At 43.3% G+C, this 12,998-nt stretch overlaps 1 protein-coding gene across 1 annotated transcript; it reads right to left on the bottom strand.

Annotated features, from left to right (window-relative positions):
* Positions 1 to 60: 60 nt before the first annotated feature.
* Positions 61 to 2,826, bottom strand: LOC101915341 (tubulin polymerization-promoting protein family member 2-like). The gene is given in 3 exon segments (XM_055791237.1): positions 61 to 2,287; positions 2,443 to 2,559; positions 2,561 to 2,826. Coding segments are annotated over 3 exon segments (843 nt in total). The 5' UTR covers positions 2,782 to 2,826; the 3' UTR covers positions 61 to 1,782.
* Between the last annotated feature and the right edge of the window lie 10,172 nt (positions 2,827 to 12,998).

Raw genomic sequence — 12,998 nt, 5'->3', positions numbered from 1 at the left:
CTGTCATTGATATATGCATGTCTTTGTCTATTTTAAAATCACATCTGACAGTATTACTGCTTCCCCAGGGGCATGCAGTAATCAGGTACTATTTTTAAAGTCTTCAGTCCACCATCACTTCCTTTTTATCTGTCCTCTCTGTAGCTGCCATAGGGAGTGAGCGTGGCATTCCTCATCTTTTTGTGGTTTCTACTTATAAGGAATAGGCAGGACAAGTAGTGATTCTTGTTGGTGCTGGAGTACTACAAAAGTTAGATTAGAGGATAAAGTACAGATTGAATCATGCCTCAGAAATTCACCCTCCAGTGTCACATTGTACCCGAGTTAATGCAAACCAGAGCTCACACTACACAAGCACAAGTACAAAGCTCTCGGTTTGTTCCCAAAGTTCCCACAGCACTTTCCATGCCAGCTACATATTTAAACAAAAAACAAAACCAAACACAACCAACTAATAACACATTCCTGTGTTGGTTTGCAGAACTGTATGTGGGCAATTTCTTGAGTCATTTAATTACAAGGAAGATGAGGCCTGAACACAGAAATATACTCCAGGTTTGCTTGGTTGTTGAGGGCAGTCCTTTTCTTCCTGGCCCCCAAACTGAAAATGTCCAAAGGTGTTTGAAGGGCAGCAAGAAGAAATGGACACATGAGATGCCACAGCAAACCTGGACAATGATACAGTGGCGGAGGCTGCTGGTGCCTGCATATTTTGCTTGAAAACTGCATTATTTGGTGGTAGCACACTGCTAGGCCAATGAAGCTGGTAAGCCTTTCTGCTTGGCCACCAAGCATCAGCAGGACCCTGCTGACTACTATCCATCATGTGGTAGTAAGTCTTTGGGAGTGAGGGGGTGTGGAAAATACTGGAAGAACCTCAAACCCATCTCTTTGATTACACTGTAGCATGCACCAGCTATGCTTCCCACGCAGTACTGTATTGTGGGGAAGAAATCAGTCAGCCCTTCATCCTGGGAAGACCAAGGGACTATGACTTACACACCAAAGCACAGAAAACAGTTAAACAGCTGTGACTGGATCTGGGGCACTGTCATAGAGTTCTGCAGCTTCTCAGCCATGTTTTTTGCAAGAGGATCTCAAAAGCAACAGGACAATAGAGCCACAGACTCACAAACTCTTCCACAGCAGCCCACATCCTGAAGCCTGGGGGAATAGTAATGAGTGACCATGCCAAGTGCTAGGAATGGGTGAAACAGTTTAAGCTAGGGGAAGGAAAAAGAAAAAAGCATGAACCGGTGTGATTGATACCCCTCCCCTTTCCACAGTGTAGTATGTGTTGCATCCTATACCCTGTAAGAGTGCTCTTCCAGGTGTGGTCAGGCACCACTGGTAGGCTGTCTGCCACCAGAAACCATCACCTCAAACGTAACCTAGTGTAGATGTACAAAAAAACGCACATGCTTCTCCCCAAGTCAAAAATCACAGTAAAAAGTGTAGCATGTTGGGAGGGGAGACAAAATAATGAGTGACTATTCAGACTAACCTGCTGTTCACGTGACTGGAAATGCAAAGCAGTGTGATAGCAGTGCTAGCTGGCCCATAGAATTTCTTCCAGAAGGCTAGCTTATCTATGGGTTTAATGCCACCACACAGCAGTCAAAATGTAGTTGGCTGGGGAACCTGAGTCACTCCTCAGCATCGTTTGAGTGTCCATTCCATGCATTTTCACCCTGTAGGACTTGGGATGCACACAGAAGGTTGGTTGCTTGGGATGTTTATTTGCCCCTCCTCCCATGTTATAGAGGAACAGCCTTTGTTTCCTTACGCAGTCTCAGTCCTACTGCATCTGGTCATAAAGCCAGCTCCTGTGTAGGCTCCAACTGCATAGCCACCATTGTCCGTCAGATCCTGGTGGCCAACAAGACCGTTCTTTTTGCCACTCTCATCAAAACACTCTTTGTGGCTGTCAGTGTAGTTGCTAGTGTCTGTCAGCCTTTTACCCCACCAACCTTGGTGGCTTTGTGCAAGAAAAGAGGTCAGCAGGCAAGAGTTAGGAAACAGCTCACAGACAAGCTTTTCCTTATGTTTGAGGACAGCATGTGTCCCTACAGTAAGGACAAATGGTTCCAGGGCAGCTCTAGATGCAGGATTGGTGAGGAAACTCATACTCACTGTAGCACCCACTCTGCTGGGATCCTTTCCCTTGATGAGGCCATAAACAACCTGCAGAGCTTCCTCTGGTGGTTTTCCCTTGAAGTGCTTGCTGCAAAGCTCCCTTATGGCCTGCTGGAACTCAGCAAAGGTGATGGCACAAGCACCTTTGGTCCTGTGGTGTCAGTAGACTGAGAGGAAAGTTACCTCATTGCTGGTTGACAGTGGGATGAGAAAGCCCCAGGGCTGCCCCTTGCACAAGACCCTGCCTGACTCCTGCCATTGTCTACTCCTGCCCAGCTGTGCTGCCACCATGACTCCCTACCACACTCAGCTTTGTTGAATATGATGTCAATGTCAGTGCTGGTCATGGCTTTCCCATCCATCACCCTACAACCTTTGCACAGCTTGAAGTTTTTCCCTGTCATGTTGCTGCCACTAGCAGATGTCACCATATATTATTAATTTACAGAAAGTGGTTTCTACCTCTGACATCTTGCTGCTGTGGAGAAAAGAAGTTAGCAGGGAAGGAGGTGAGGACCATCTGCAGCCGCTGGACACACACTTATGTTGCATGCACTTCGTCTCCAGCAGAGCAAGGGGCATCACCCACAGGTATCTCTTCACCATGGGACAACCATGATGACCACACAGGTAAACACAGAACATCCGGGATCCAGGGAGGATCAGGGCAGTGGTGGGTTGGGACCTGAGGCAAGGCAAAGGAGGGGTGGAGGTGGGGCTCTAGGGTGAATTAATGACTGCTGCATGTGAAAGAATGAGGCATCCAAAGCTTCTGAACCTTTCTGAAATGCAAGCTTCAGTTAGACTGTCTCAATAACAAATGCTTGCATTTGTAAGCTTATTAATGCTTTGCCTGTTATTTGACGATGAGTCCTGATTTGTCTTCCAAGCCCTAGATAAGTGCTTTAATCTCACAGACCTTCTTGCAAGTAGTCACCATGCAGTTGTCCCCATCTTTCTCCATCACACTTCATCCCCTGAATTAGGTTGTCCTCCCCACACCAGTAAATTTTCCAGTACTGATCACTTAGATCACTGCAACCAGGTATCAGGGATCTCTGAGAACATAAAAGCTATTGCTCGTGATCGTTACTTCAGCAGCTGACTCCTGCTGCTTGTGAGACACCCTTGAACTCTTTTGAAATAATCAGCCTTTCCTACAGCCTTGCGCTTCACCTAGGGACTCTGGTCTCCAGGCTGTTTGCAAGCTGCAATTTAACATAAATCCTGCATGGGTCTGCACTTCTAGAGCGAAAAATCAGGCAGGCTTGTCCCAGGGAGGCTGTGTGCTATGTGAAGGGAGTAGCAGGGCGCTCCAGGTGGCCTTGCTGGGGGTCTCCCAGGACCTTCCCTCCTTTCTTGGGAGTTGTGGACCCAGCTAACCTGTGTGAGCTGGTGGTGATTGTGATGGTGCTGGCAAGTTTCCCACTGTCCTGGAGGCTGTGGGTACTTGAAGCCACCCCTTGTGCCTTGCTGGACATTTGTCACCTCAGCACCCATGCATGTCACAATCCTCAGAAGGCCCAGCACAGGGAGAGGTGGGGCTGGGAAGGAGAAAGGTGGGACACAACTCTGTGCCACCAGAGATGTGGTGGTCCAAACCCCTTGGGGGCAGGGGGCGGAGCCAGGGGGAGGGTATTAGACCTTCAGCTCACTGTGGGACAAATAAACAAATGCCTCGCCCTCTTCACCTTACATAAGCATCACACACTGGAAATGCCATCCATGCTGGGGCATGTACTCCAAAGGAAAGGGACATTTATCCCTATAAGCAGTAAATGCAGCCAGTCTTTGCTCCTCCTTCCTTGACAAGCTGATCTGCCAACAGTGTGCTCATGCCTTGGCTGAAGGATGTGCCCACACATCTTTGGAGGTCACTAGGAAACCAATAACTCCAAAAGGTGGGGTGGGGTGGGAAGGGGGAGAGACACAAAGCACATCACCTGTGAAAAAACTTTGAGAAACACCATTTTCCACTCAGGCTAAACAACTTAAAGTAACTGGAAATTGGATCTGGGATGTTCTTGGCCAGCAATAAGGCCCAGCTTGCACCCTAGCAGTTTTGCCATGTTTGTAAGCGACAATGTGATAGCACACTGTCAAAAAAAGCATTTCATCTTTGTGGACCATGTAAAATTAAATTAATGTGGCTTCATTGGTTGATTTATTTATTTTCCTTGAGCTGTGCTTAGCAACATGGAACCAAGCCTTATTTCAGAATTATTTTATTCTCACCACGAATTAACAGGCAATGTACTTTCCAGTCTTACTGTTGGTTACAGTAAGCCCACAGCAAGTGGGGTGAGCTTGGCCAAGCTCTTCCCATTCCAGGAGGAAAACCTTGCAGATACTGCTGCATGATCACTGCCTTTGCACTTCTGTACAGCCTTCAGCCTTCCCACTGGGCTAACCATAATTCTTCACCAATTCCACTGCCCCCCAGAGAAGGTCATTTGCCCCTTGGCAGGTCTTATGCAAAGGTCACTGGACAGCTGTCAGCCTTGAGAGGCTTCTGCAGACTGGGGTGGTCCAGATGAGAGTGAAATGGCAAAAAAGTGCCCGGTGCCACCTCCTGTCACCGCTGGGGAACACAGCCAGGCCAACCCCACCAGGGTGACTGCAGCATCACAGCCATGCAGCACACCGGTGCTGCAGCACCACTTGCCGCTGGTGAGGCAGGGGCAGAGACTGACAATGCCAATGTAAACCTCAGACAAACGATTGGTAGCAGTGCTGTTTCTGCCTTTTAGACAAGTGCCGATCACCCCTTTGAGTTATTTCCTCTTCCCTTGTTGCAAGCAGCCTGTTTTGGGGCTCTCCCAGCAGGAATGCCAGTCTCCCTACCTGTGCAAGGAAAAGCAGGGAAGAAATGAGACACTAGGTGTCATCACAGGAATGATGACGTGCAGGGCAGATGTGCATGTTGGTGGGGATTTTTCTTATATTCTGTTAAGGTGTCTCTTTTCTGTGGCAGGATGTATTTTTGGAACTGAACTTTTTTTCCCCTTTTAGTTAAAGCCTATGACTTTTTTTTTTAAATGGAAAAATATTTACCTAGCTTTCGGTGATTAGGTGAAGCTTGAAAGACCCAGAAAGAAGGCTACTCTCTCTTAGAGAGAGTAGCCACGTGCCCATAAATTTCAAGGTCAGGAGTTCACCTCTTGGGGAGTTTTTGCCTCTAACTTCAAAAAAGCACTTCAGAATGGTTCTGTGATGCCAACAGCTTATTTGTTTCTGCTCCTCACAGTCTGCATATGACAATAAATAAACCAAAAGGTCACTTCCCTTAAAGCTTTCAGGGCAATGCTCCCCAGTCATAAAATCAACAAAGCTGTAAATAAAAAAAGCTCAAACCAACCAAGGCTCCAGAACTGCAGAGATTGCCAGGAAAGGTGGGTCATGCACCTGTGGATCTGGATGGCCTGAATGGGTGGTCTTATCTAACCTCCATCTGCCCCAAAGGGCAAAGCCCCCTCTCTAGCTGTGCACTCACAGGTAGAGTGAGCATGCAATAAGCTCACCAGAGGTTATCAATGTTTAACAAACAAAAAACACTATGTTATTTCCATCCTTGTGTGCACGAATACTCAGAAGCATGTACGGTCAGGGATTCTTGTTAACCAACATGCCTTATTAAGTAAAAGGCAAATGACCAGATTGCTGTTCTTTTGAAATTTCCTGCCTTCCTTACATTGTTCTTTCTCTAGCACATCTCTGTTCCTGTTGTCATCCACAGATTTTATTAACAGCAATGTTTCTGTACTTTCAGCTCCTTGATAAAACCATGAAAAGCCATTGGGCCTAGCACCCCCACAGACACCTCTAAGGAAAAGCATCTCCTGTGATCTGTCAGTTTGCCGTCACTAAATGCATTTAACCTTGAGGACAGGGCTTTAAAAAGCTGCTCTCTAGAATGATAGCACGCGACTGACAGATCACACAGCAAAATTGTTTTAATATGTTCCAGATGTATTGTGTCAGTGACGTTAGTACAGAGATTAATCTGAATCACTGTGCCTATGGTCTCCACTCTTCAATTCTCTCATGACTATATGCCAGAATTTTTCTTCTTTCAACTGCAAGGCTTTTGACAAAGTCAGACCAAGGGAGTACACAATTTGTTCCCAAGTAACTAGTTAAATATCTGAAGCTGTTTCCAGCCTTTTATGAGCTCAGTTTAAAATTACATTTAGGGAGTTTTGTAGCATCTTCAATAATACAGATGCTGAAGAAATATAAAAGGATCATTAGGGGAAAAAAGAGAGAGGGGAAAAAAGAAGGGGGGGGGGGGGAAATAGCAGTATCCTACTGAAATAATATAAACAACATATATAAGCAGACATGCACACATACTATTCCCCTGTTCCTGAAGCAAATGCACCATTAACAAGAAATTCTCAGATTATGAAAGGATATGCTAAGTTGCTTAAATCTTCAGTTGTAGGGAAGTGATTTATTATGTATCAGTAAGATGCTTAGCTGCAAAACAGAGACCAGAATTCACTCTTCTGTTTAAATACTTACATAAATCTGCATGAAAGTTGGAAGACAGCTTTGATACCATCTTCATGGAATCAGAATTATTTATTTAAGGAAAAACAGTATTTTGAATAGACTAAAAGGGACAAACAAAGAAGTTGGGGCAACCGTAATACTGAAGCAATCCAAACTAGCTCTGCAGAATAGCGGAAATCCAAGAGAAAAGATTAATGTTGGAAAATCTTTTGTAGGCAAGAAGAATATTAAGTGCTGCTGTTATGAATAAATGAATTCTAAATTATTCTTTGTCTGCTAGATTTTACGAACTATTACCATAATCACATAAACCTCCTTTTTCACATAAAGCTATGTATAGCATAAGATTTCACTTTCAGTGTCATGATCAGAGAAACTGTTTGAATGAAGACATTAAAGCAGTGAGGGTCCAATTACTGTATGAAACACTCTAAATCTGTCGAAACGAGCTGCTGGGATTACTGCTAGACCCAGAAAACCCAAAACGATGGAGGATGAAGATGAATCAAAACTCAGATGTGGAGCTGTACCTATTCCACAAGCCCCCCAGTTTGATTGCAGAGCATGTCCTCTTGCAACCAAATTGTCCCTTTCCTGGTCTCTGAGTAGATGAAGAACCAAGTTTGATTTAAAATGAGAGTCAAGCAGGAGAATGTAATACATAGCAGAAGTTTGAAAGGCAGTGACTTCAGCTGTCTTGCTGAACAAATATAATCTTTCTGATGCAGATGTATAGGGGAAGGTGAGAAAAGAGAGCACCATGTTGGTGCTTGGACTTGAAAGGGTTTTACAGAAAAGCTGAAAGAACAAGATTCTTGAACTGAAAAAAATGTGAAGATACTTGTCAGAAATTAACACAAAACTAAAGACTCCAGACATGCAGCTGTTCTGTGTAAAAGTATTTTGTAGGATTTCTTTTTAATACCTTCAGTTCTTCAGTGCACCTTTTATTTATGTCAGGCATACACACACATACACAATCAGGAAACCTCTTATGGACACGTAGATCAAACTTATTCAAAGGATTAAATTAGGGCAAGTTTAATAATCCTGCACTGAAGTGATCTTTATGCGTCAGTCTAGCCCACCTGAACTCAAGGGTCTCCTCCTTTACTTGAAAACTGATATGTGGAAAACTATGTTTCTGTATTGTCCTGGTGTCTCTGGTGAGCCATAAACCCCACAGTGAGCCCACAGAAAAAAAATAAAGAAATAATGTACCCTTAACACTGTGCTGAACCACTGACTTTACTGAGCATATTCCTCTAGCAAAAATGAATAAGTACAGAAAAACAGATTTCCTCTCTGTCTGTGGAAATCACCTGCTTCTCATTTCAGATACCGAACGCAGGAAGAGTTTATGATTTCTCTTTTCACCTGTGGTCAATCTGAATCTTCTTTAGGGGGACACCCATGGAACAGTCCTTCTCATGGGAATTTGTCTATGGTGTGTGATGCTCTGCAGTCATTGCAATGGGAGATGCCTGGTCCTGTCTGAGCCAGGCTCTCTGCATGGCAGGCTGTACTGGTGTGAGAGGAGCCAAGGTGTCCCACAGCAGTGGCGGGATGGATGACAGAGGGCAGGCATGAAAACCCACCGCACTGATGCCCGGGAAACATGTGGGAAAATACCTGCCACACAAACAGTTGGCGCAGGTTGCCACTGTGGCTGCTGACCCCAGCATCCCTTGGCTGTCCCAAGGAGGTAAACTGAGCCTGAAAGCTGAGCTGTGCCGAGCAGCCTTGCAGGGGGGAAGAGTGATTACAGTGAGCACGAAGCAGCATAGGACTGCATTTTTTTCTATGCTTCACATCTATTATTATCTCCCCAACAGAAACCCCACATACTCTCTGCTATCTTTATGTGTTTAAAGGGGGCTGAGGCAGAAATGAAACAATAACTAGTTTTCACTACCCTCCTTCAAATTGTGAGTACTTAAAACATTTTTCATTTACTCTCAGTGCTGCTGCTAGTTAGTCTAGTAGTCATACTGCAGGCGTGGCAGCTCATGGAGGCACTAAGCAAGATCACGGTCAGTGCTTGGTACAGACATATGGTAAATATAACCTGTGTCAGCACTGCCCTTCAGAGCTTCATACAGTTCCTTATATTATACAAATGTCATTATATAGTTTAACTTCAATGTCTTCCTCAAGCTGTGTGTAGGAGGATGTGAAGTGAAAAAAATACATGAACAAATAAACTGAAGGTTAAGCCAGTTCTCTTAGCAAGTTTCAGCCACAGCTTTCTTCTCTCCTTGCATGCCTTTTGGATCAGTGTTGGTTGGAACTGATTTTAGCCAGAGAGCTGAAGAAGTTTTGCTCCTCAAGTACCATTCCCACATGAAGGCTCTGGCACAGCCCTCCCTCTTCACATGTGTCCCTCCTTTGCTTTTCTCTTTAGACAGTAAAAACAGTGTGGAATCTTCTGATGTTCTAGATGCACCTCATGACTGTAACCTCTACAAAGAAGTTTGTTGCTTTAGCATTGAGCAGTTTTCCACTTTGTTCACTTCTTTTCATGAAAATTTGTAAGCATTTATTTTCCACAATCGTCAGTTTATTTCAAGAATCAGTCACAGAAAAAAAAAAAAAGGGGGCGGGGGGTGGGGGGTGGGGTTAAAGATGTTAACCTTAGAGGAAAATCAGATGTTAAGACTAGTCAATGTATTATGATCAGAACACAAAACTTAGTTTTAGGGATACTACAGTTGCATTTTAAAGCTATTGTTTGTTATAGGAATATTGACAGTATAACCATCCTCTTTCAAATTAATTCATCTAGGAAAAATATGTGTTCACGTTGGCCAGAAGTCCTGCTTTCCTATTACAATGGAGTTTCTTGGCATAAGTGAGAGCAGACATTGGCCCATGGCATTGAAAATGCTGGAGTACTAAGCAGGTGTGCCACTTTGCTAAACCTCTCCCAAGACTTAAGAAAAAAGCCTTAGATAAATGCTTTTACAACACTCTAGCTAACTCATTAGGAAATACGGCATTTAATGATTGCATTAATGAAAGTTATTACTAACATATTGAAAAGGTCATATTCATACATATCACTTCTATATGATAATGTGGATCACATCCAGTGCCAGTGTAACATCTACTGATTCCACTGAAGCTATGTTAGAAACTAATGTTGCTCCTGAAGTCTGTTTTCCTATTCCATATTAACTACATTATATTATCTCCCTCCATAGGCAAAATTGCATTTACCTCAAACTTGTCTTGATGCAATTATCTAGGAATAAATGATCTCGTTTTGTCTTGTTTCAACAAGTTGATCCATTTGCACACCGTTCCAACAACATCCTTCTGCCTGCAGCAGTCATTTGGCAGTTCCTCAACTCTGATCTAGAAGTTCATCTGAAAAGGTACAGATTATTTGTATGTACATACTGTACAGAGTTGTTGCTGATGATTTTTTTGCACAGCATGTCAAAGCATTTGTAGCAGGGGGACATACAAGAAATATTAAGTTAAAGCATTTTCTAGAGCTAATATACTTCCATACAAAAAGCAAGTGTATTATATGCTTTTAAATATACATATATATATATATGTCAGAGATTAAATTTTAGATGCTTGTAAGAAACACGCCTCTAGATATCTACTGTAACAAGCTCCAAAACTGCTTTGATCCTTATAGAAAGGTGTTTGCAATCCATCAGTTGTGTGCTGTCATTCAGACCAACAGAAGTCTCAGATGCTGGCATGCATCAAATACAAATAGGACAAGCAGACTTCTTCATCATTTATCACTTAACACCTATGTGAAAAAATTCAATGAGCTTCTTGAGATATTCTCATTTATACCATAGCTGATGTTGGCCCATTATTTTTCTATGACAGGTCAACTTTTCTGTCCTTTTCTGACCAGGTGCACAGACCTGTTTCAACTAGAGTTCTATTTCAAGCATTTAAAAATGAGTTTCAAACAAAAGAAGAAAAAATACTAACAACTAATTATCAACATTATTTCTATGCCTTATTCTATCAAAAAGCTATCTTCTTCATTATCTGTCCATAAAGACCATGGTTTTAACCGATATTTAAAAACACATACTTGACCTTATTTGCTGACATACTAAGCCATACAATGGCCAGTTTCACAAGCTGCATTCTTAGTATTACACTGTCTTTGCCCTATATCTTCTCTTCTACCTTGCCTTCCACCAAAGAAATCACATATGCAATGTACCCCAGCTAAAAGCACTGAACACAACCAGACTTAAACAACACAAGAGGATTTACATTTTGTTTTAGGGCTTCCTGCTTGATTGCTTAGTTTTCCTGCATCCTGTTTAGTAAATAGAATTGCTGTGTTTACTGCAGGTTGTAAAGTGCAAGAGTAAGGGTGGTCTGGGACACCAGACTTCTAAAGCTACAGACCTGTTCCTACTCTGGTCTATCAATGAAAAAATTAAAATAGAGGTTACATTTTTGTCACTACTTAAGGAAATTGACAACCTATTTGAAGTCCCACTGCAGCTTGCAAAGGAAGAGCTAACATGCAGATACACACTTCTGTTGCCTTTCAGAGTGGCTAGTGCTGACAAGACAACAGTTTCAGTTTTGACTGATTTAACACCTTCCAGGCATATCAAAAGCAGAGATTAATTTGGTGGATGTGTCAGACACAGCCCTGCACCTTGCCTCAGGGCAGAGTGTGCTCCTTAGAAAGCATCATAGGGAGCCAAGAAACCAATTGGATCTTCTTATTTTTCCAGTGATGATCTGACAGGTGTTCTCTAAATCTACACTGTCTAGCACCAGCTCAGACACACAGCAAATCTAGGAATGGCAAAAGAAAGGTAATGTCTATCTACACCCTTGTGTGCTTACTTGAATCCATCTACTCCTGCTCACCAAGTATTTCAGTGGCTAGCTCCCAAGAGTTGAGCTGTCTTTTTCCTGCATGTTCACAGCATCTTGAAAATGCAGATCAGATCCAAGTTAGGATCTTTGGGTACTGCTGCAATAGCAATCATATCCTAGCAGTCAGGGACTCACCTAGCTAGACCAGGACCTGGCACCAGCACTCTGTATTACTCTAACCTGGATGGAGGCTAGCAAGAACATTTATCTAGTACTAGATGTTGCTGCTCCATGGCACAGACAAATCCCACTCCACCTGGCATTTCTGATACATCAGTGCTGGGTGCTGACACAGTCCAGTGGGGTTCCTGTTTTCCTGTTCTTTCTGTGCTTCAGTGGTCTTGCAGCCGGCTGAGAAATGACAGCCACTCACTCTGTCCTCATAGTGTGAAATGAACGGTGGAACTCACCACCATGAGATGCTTTCTGTAACAGAAATATAAAGAAGTTCAAAAAGCAATTGGCAAAAGCCAGGGAGGGGAGGTCTTTAAAAGGGCCACTAAAGATAGAGAGGCAACAACCTCCAGCATGGCAAGTCTCTGAACCTGACTGGTAGCCAGGAAGTTTTATACTGGAGGATGCTCTAGGAGCACATACTTGTTCTGGTCTAAGCACATGCCACAGACAGGGCATGTAGGTGGATGAACTTTTCTTCAGATCTTATATGGTTGTTTTCATACTGACAGTCAATCTAGTTTTCGTGCTTTCTAGACCTAGGGAAACATTTTAGGAGAAAACTGAAAGAGCCAAAGCCCAACTAGAACTTAATCTGTCTGCTGCCATAAAGGACAATAAAAAATGTTTCTATAAATACATTAGCAACAAATGGAGGGCCAAGGAGAATCTCCATCCTTTATTGAATGCAAGGGGAAACATGCTGACAAAGGATGAGAAAAAGGCTGAGGAACTGAGGAACTTCATGCCTTCTTTGCCTCAGTCTTTAATAGTAAGAGCAGTTGCTCTCCAGGTACACAGGCCCTTAGCTGGAAGACAGGGACAAGGAGCAGAATGAAATCCCCATAATCCAAGGGGAAATGGTCAGTGACCTGCTACAGCACTTAGACATGCACGAGTCTATGGAGCTGGATGGTATCCTCCCAGGGGCACTGAGGGAGCTGGCAGAAGTGCTCATCCAGCCACTTTCAATCATTTATGAGCAGTCCTGGCTAACTGGGGAGGTCCCTGTTGCATGGAAATTAGCAAATGTGACACCCATCTATATGAAGGGCCAGAAGGAGAATCTGGGGAAATAGAGGCCTGTTGTCACCTTGTACTGTTTGCTTCAGTATAATGGATAGCTAACATCAAAGAGTAGTTGTGTGACACTATATTGTTAAGGGAAAGTTTATCAATAATTCCAAGAAGGAGCTAAAACAAAAGATCTTGCAAAGCCAGATCTGAAACCAAACTTACCAAAAGAAGTTGAACTGTGGTCAAGACAAGTCTGTATAGGGAAAGGTAATTAA

The sequence above is a fragment of the Falco peregrinus genome, chromosome Z, assembly GCF_023634155.1.
Source record: "Falco peregrinus isolate bFalPer1 chromosome Z, bFalPer1.pri, whole genome shotgun sequence".
NCBI lineage: Eukaryota > Metazoa > Chordata > Aves > Falconiformes > Falconidae > Falco > Falco peregrinus.
Note: the sequence above shows the minus strand (reverse complement) of the source record. Positions and strands in the feature narration are given on the sequence as shown.